Below are 6,707 nucleotides of genomic sequence, written 5' to 3'. Positions count from 1 at the left end.
CCTACTTTGAATTTAAAGGTTGAACTTGTCAGTGATGTGTGCAACTGTTCTTCAGTAGTTCAGCTGAACTGATGTCACCATGCTCACCATGTTTTCCCACTGTAAATTGGTCATATTGATACTTGCACTGACTCCTGACTATCAAGGTAAGTCACATATTTATATGCATTTTTATACACACATATACTGTATGTATATATATATATATATATATATATATATATATATATACACACACACACACACACATATATGTGTGTGCGTGTGTGCGAACTTTTAAAAAAAAAATTCTTATTGATTCAGTTACAAGAGGAGTCTCTGGAGGCCATGAGGCTGTCCCACATAGCAGGCCATACATCGTGATTGTGGAGCAACACGTGAAGGACGATAGAACAAAATACTGTAGTGGATTCCTTCTGAATGAAGATTTTGTGATGACTGCAGCCAGCTGCCAAGCCAAGTCAGTTTTACACACTTTATGTTGAAGTACTGGGAATTCTGGTTCCCATGATGCTCCCATTTTTTAACCCACCAACAACGACTCATGTATTGAGATCGGCAGATATATTTCATGACAGCTTTGTGAACTATGACAAAAAATAAAATTTCTAAATATTTGTATTTTTTGTGACTATTATGCACTGACCAAATAACTAATTTATTTACTCCCATATAACTTTTTTTACCTTAAATTTTGTCAGGTCCTACACAGTCTCTCTAGGAGTTCACAACGTCCAAGACAATAATGAAGTACAGCGTATATCTGTGGAAAAATCATTTCCACATAAAGACTACGATCCTATTAATTTAAAAAATGACATGATGCTTCTTATGGTAAGAAAATCCTTGTTGTTAATAGTAAAAATTAGTTTTAGTGTTTTTGCAAATGCTTTGTTGAATGCATTGATCAAAAGGAAGCCTGAAATACTAGATGCATGCATGTCACTCAACAATAAGTTGACAAAAGGCAAATGTGAACACTGGAGAAATGTGAATTGATATTTCAGCTTCATATCTGTATTTTTTTTTTTTTTATCTCTCCCTGTTCCTTAAGTTGAAGTCCAAGGCAAATCTCAACAAAAATGTGAAACCCATTGCTCTTGCAAACAAAGATGACGGCCCTCTGCCTAAATCATGTACAGTGTCCGGCTGGGGAAGAAGCGACAGCAGTAACTATATGTCTCCAGTACTCATGGAAGTCAGTGTAACACTCATTGACAATGAGATGTGTGTCCAGAATAATTTGTACTGCTCTGATGGAGACGCTGGGCCGGAGAAGGTATGTATATTTATGAAACATAACATGTACAAACACACTTTGCCTCAATAACTTTGATTTAATTGTCACTACAAACTGTGTATGTACTTCCAGGGAGACTCTGGTGGTCCATTGGTATGCGAGGATGGAAAGGCGTACGGGGTGATGTCCTTCAAATACAAACCAGCAGCAGATGAACCGCCTCTAAACTGCTATACTAAGATACCCGAGTATAGAAACCAGATCGATTGGATTTCAGAAAATATGTCCTATGTTTGTATTTCTGGTGCTCGAGAACTTTAGAGGTGATAATTGAAATGCTCATATTACAACTGATCCCACATCAATGAGACTGCCACACCAGAGTCTAGACTTTAATTAAAAATATGCTTTAATTTGATGATAACAAATCATACAAATATTTGTTTGGAAAATTCACATAAAAGAATGGTAACAGATGAACATGATTTGATTATTATCAGAAAGTAATCTGTCTTTTTTCTGGCTACCCTACATTTTCTGTCAATAATCTTTTGGTAACTCTCAGCAAATTAGAAATTGAAACCAAGAAAGCTAGATTCAAACAAGCCAATGACACAGAAATTAGGGTGAAAATAGATCAAAAATTTAACTGTACATTTCTGTTTAATAGGTGTATTTTCTATTAACATTAGAGAGAATTTGTCTTCTGCTCTTAAGCACAGCATTATATATATATACACTACATATAACTGCTTTGTGCATGTTCTTTTAGACTAGAATAAAATGAGAACACAGGCTCCTGCAATTTTTTTTGTACACTGTACACTTTTGTGTTTGAACATGAATTAAACAACAACAAAAAAAAACAACATGGCCTCATCACTTGTTGAAGTGAAGAAGAGCTGAAAGTCACTTCTTATTTACAAGCTGTAAACCTAATCAAGTCTCTGCCTGTTGTTTAACACACACCCTGTCGTTGCATTTTTGGAAACATCTGACAGAACAGCTCAGGGTGGACACTAGCATCTGCTGTCACTTTCAAATTATTAAAGCATTTTTGGGTTCAAATTTTCAGATGTTTAGGCATTAAATAAGGTAATTTTGCTTTATTAGCACTCCAAATTCTACATGACCAAGTAGTAAAACAAACTTGTTGTGATTTACATAAGAATCATGATTCTTATCCTTCAAGAATCTGAATCAATTCACAAATTATCCCGCATTATTGGAGTAATATTGTAAAAATGACACTACACTAAATGAAGAATATGAACAAAAATGGGGACGGACTTCTGTAAAGGCATTTCATATTTAAAACAGAGTATGGTGTTATGATGATACAAATAATGAACCACGGTAAACTGTCTGAATACTTTTAATTATTATCAAGTTAAAAAGATTAAACACATTATTTGGTTGCATTAGTAACAGTAAGTCTTTTAAATAAATATATTCAAAATATATTTGCCCATTTGTTTATCTGTGACCAGCATACATTGAACTCTGATGATGGCCATATTAGTGACTACATTATTAAATGTACATGTCAAAAATATTTAATTTATATGAGTATCCAGTTGAGGAGGCAACTCTATGAATGAATCTTAAGCCACTGCAGGTCAGGAACCTTGTTTGGTAGTTTTTCTTGATTTTAATGAGGGTGTACCTTCCCTTTATTGTTACACTGGTATAGGTACAGCATGTCGGCTCCCTCAATTGTCAGTTGCTTTATAGAGCACCACACCTACTTTTAATGAAACAGGTTGGCTGATTCTCAGCAAAACAAGAACATAATTATTTGTTATTCTGCTTCAATTGGGCAGCAATATTGCTGGTTTTGCTCCTGCATGACAGAAACAAGAGCCGGTCAATCCATATCTCCTTAACGAACCATATTCACATCCCAAATGCAACACCATCAAAATACACTATAAATATCATTATTTTTCCAAATGTGATGTCAAATGAAAAAGGTCACAGTGAACGGTTTTTCAAATGACCCCATTTGGATTGCATAAAGGTGGGGAAACAGTGAGGACATAACATTTTGTGTTTTACCACACTTCACTGACAAAATCTTATCCTAATTCAAAATTTTATTTAATCTGGCAAATATAATAACTTGCACTTGGTAGTCAGGGCGAGAGCTTCCAGTTCAGATAAAGTAGTATATTACTTGAGGAATCCTCCATGTCTTCCTAACTTCCTTTGAGCTAAGAGCATTAGAGTCTTTCCACTGTAAGATCTAGACAGCCAAAGATCCATTGGTTGTCCAAATCAAAGGAAATGATGTGGTTCAGGTTCCAACATCAAAGAATGACAAGCAACCAAGGGTATTGATATTCTGCTGCTTCACAGCTAAGGCAGAGGATGTGGTTAATGATATTAATCTATACTTCTTGTAAATTATAAATAAGCCACAATCTGGCACAATCTGCTTCTGACTAGATGATAAAACAGGGTTTAAAGCTAATTTGGATTGCCTTTAAACTACACCATTCCATAAGGACCTAATAACACCAATAAAAGCACATGTTCCAGCACTGTTGGATTGGTAACTACTCAGGACTGTATAGGTGATGGTATATATATGGTATATAGTGATGCCTCACCTGCCATCATTTGAAAGAAAAAAAAAGTAAAAAGAAAAAAAATTAATTAAATTGTTATATGTATACAGTGATTATGCTATAAAGTTATTTTCCATTTAACTTCACCAGTTTTAGATTATTTTATTCAAAATAGCTGAATTTTGACATTTACCGTTCAAATACTGAGAAGAGACTTGCGGTGAGGCAGCAGCCAGCTGAGCCTCACCATGGATTGCGCAATGACTCGGCTAACCGCTGGCCTGCTGTGCAGTGAGACCGTATTGCTATCTCTCTGTATGTCGCTATTAAAACGTTCAAACACTTTTGCTATATGAATTATATTATAAATTTCCATAGTTTAGTTAGCTGAGGTATATAATGTACAGTGTATTTGATCAACAACTGTATGTGTGTAACGTGTTTCTTGTGCTGAGCAATCATAAAACGGCTGCGAAGACGCACTGGGTGAGGCACGCAGTTCTCCTGCCTCATGGTAGAAGGCGCTGGTGATCCCAGGGATCCTTCTTGCGACTCCTCGGCTGCAGAATAAGTGACAACAAGCTACAGTTAGCAAGTCAAGTGCAGCGGCAGCGATCGTTTATTTTTTAAGTAAAGGTAAGACCATAATAACGTTTTTTTTAATGAAATGTGCTTTTTTGTGTGCTACAGTTTGTATGTGTAAAGAATGCTGGTATGAGCTTTTAAACATAACCCGTTAACTGCTGCCAATCAAATGGTGAATAAGATACTCTTTAGGGTTCATATGTTTGTAAATCTGACTGTGATGGAATCAGTGCCTCACCAGCCATGAACCTCACCGCACGTCACTGAACACAACAGTACAGTTCTTCAACCATTCAAGGCATACAGGTGAGTGTTGAACGCTGTGTGGTCTATAACAAATACAAGGAAGCCAAATATCATAAGAATTCAAATAACCAAATATACTCAAATTAAATGGCTTATAAATTGAAATACAAATGAGAATTCCTATCATCTGGTTGCTATTGCACATATGCTTAGTCAGTAACTGACAGATAAACAGTAATGTCATAATACCCCAGTTGTATACAGAAAGAAGAAGTTACCCACTCACTGATCCTTTAAGTTGCAGTGTATACAAGCCTTTTTTTTTAACTCTAACACCTCCACTCATTGGAGCAGTCAAACATTAGCATTAGCATAAGCACATGGTATTTAAATTAGCTCAGGTTCTGTACAAAACATTAACAAGTCACCAAAAGGCAATGGAAAGCTGCATAGCTATCTGTTCAGTCATAAATATCTGGTTTCATTCACAGTTTCTCAGAGTCGCACACGACTCATACCTCTAGGATGCCAGAATGTCCACTCTGTCCTAACGACGTTCCGCGTACATCAATTTACTAGTGCCATTACTAGTGCCTTTCTTTGGGGGCAGAATGGCAAAAAAAGGATTTTCCTTAAGCATTCAATAAATAACATTTTTGTTGATGTAATAAATAGCTTAACCGCAATTCATCAGAAGAGTCAACCTCATTCCATTTTACAATAATTAAATTACTGACTCCCTGTCTTGTTCTTGTTCCAGAAACTCTAATTCCTAGCACCAGACACAGCATCCTAATCCACACCGGTCCCACTGATGTCAGCCACCACCTTCAACTGAATTCACTGACCCTTCGCCCCCCGACCTTCATCTTTACTGTTATTCAGGTTTACATCAGCAGCATCGAGTTGTGTTTCATGCACTTTTCACACCAACATAATATGCTAATCAAATGTTTACCACTGACACCAGACCTCTTCACCCAGCAACCCTCCACCCTCAGCATTCAAATGCATGTTTCTTCTCACACTTTTTTCCTATGGTTCTCCAAATTCAACATGTAGTCCATCCCTCTTCAACCTGTCTCAGTGTGCAAGTCAAATTACCATTATCATTCCCCTCCCTACTCTTCTCATGACACACTTTTTGTTTCATCAACATTTTCCTTACATTCTCTCTAGGTGTGGAATATCTACATAACTATACTGTGGTCAATCTTTCCACTTGCCTCATCCAGGCAAGGAATCCCTGACTACACTGTACCAACACAGTGAAGTGAAGGACATGGTGTCCATTCTGTTCCCTGAACACATATAATTGAAATTAAGCTTAAGAAAAAGAAAAAAAAAAAAAAAAACTCAAAGAATGCGAGATAAACAAGAGGTGATATCCTGCTCTATCAGAACTCACGCATAGGAAATATTTTGCGATATAATCAGTGTTTCCTGTTAATTACAAACACGATAAACAGTGCACGAGCAGTTCAGACTAATGTGAACAAGCAATACCCAAGTACATGTACAAGACTGCTTTACCAACTGTGAAGATTTTATTAATTTTAAAACAAGTAAATGACATGGAGGAGACTTTGATTAAATAATACCAATAATGGAAATCTTGAGGCTTATGCAGGCCAAATAGAGGAGACGCATCAAAAATAAATAAATGAATCAATTAAAAAAAGACTGTTGGGCTGGTAGGTGTGGAGTTATGTCAAAGAGTCGATTACTTTAATTAATTCATTAATATATGTGCAAATGAATGAATATACAGCACACCATCCAACCATTCTCCAAACCTATTCCTCAAACAGTGATTGTCCAACCATAGCTTATGATTACAGTGGCCGTGTCAAGCTCTGGATTTTTCAATATGTTAAAACAGTGCATAGGAGCAATATTTTGAAGATTTTCGATTTTGAAGAGTTATGTCTTTTTTTCCATCATCCTTCCAAAACCAAAATCATGAGACCAAAACTGTAATGAATATATTAAACTTCTGCTTTATTGACATTATATTAATTATATCAACATGGACAACATTGGTTGCATTTTAATTTATAATACTA

General features: G+C 36.0%; 1 protein-coding gene across 1 annotated transcript; it reads left to right on the top strand.

Annotated features, from left to right (window-relative positions):
• Positions 1 to 43: 43 nt before the first annotated feature.
• On the top strand, positions 44 to 2,179 carry LOC111657490 (granzyme B(G,H)-like). Its single transcript, XM_023409680.2, has 5 exons — positions 44 to 146; positions 304 to 460; positions 702 to 834; positions 1,055 to 1,279; positions 1,373 to 2,179. The coding sequence occupies exons 1-5, from the start codon at positions 80 to 82 to the stop codon at positions 1,559 to 1,561; spliced, it is 771 nt and encodes a 256-aa protein (XP_023265448.2). The 5' UTR covers positions 44 to 79; the 3' UTR covers positions 1,562 to 2,179.
• Positions 2,180 to 6,707: the final 4,528 nt, after the last annotated feature.

The sequence above is a fragment of the Seriola lalandi genome, unplaced genomic scaffold, assembly GCF_002814215.2.
Source record: "Seriola lalandi dorsalis isolate HSWRI2012SDOR001 ecotype SW California unplaced genomic scaffold, Sedor1 jcf7180002054402, whole genome shotgun sequence".
Taxonomy (NCBI): Eukaryota; Metazoa; Chordata; class Actinopteri; order Carangiformes; family Carangidae; genus Seriola; species Seriola lalandi.
Note: the sequence above shows the minus strand (reverse complement) of the source record. Positions and strands in the feature narration are given on the sequence as shown.

Coding starts and splice junctions, on each gene's coding strand:
- LOC111657490 (XM_023409680.2), top strand. CDS start 80: ATGCTCACCATGTTTTCCCACTGTAAATTGGTCATATTGATACTTGCA. Junction 147..303: donor ACTGACTCCTGACTATCAAG/GTAAGTCACATA, acceptor TTATTGATTCAG/TTACAAGAGGAGTCTCTGGA. Junction 1,280..1,372: donor GAGACGCTGGGCCGGAGAAG/GTATGTATATTT, acceptor ATGTACTTCCAG/GGAGACTCTGGTGGTCCATT.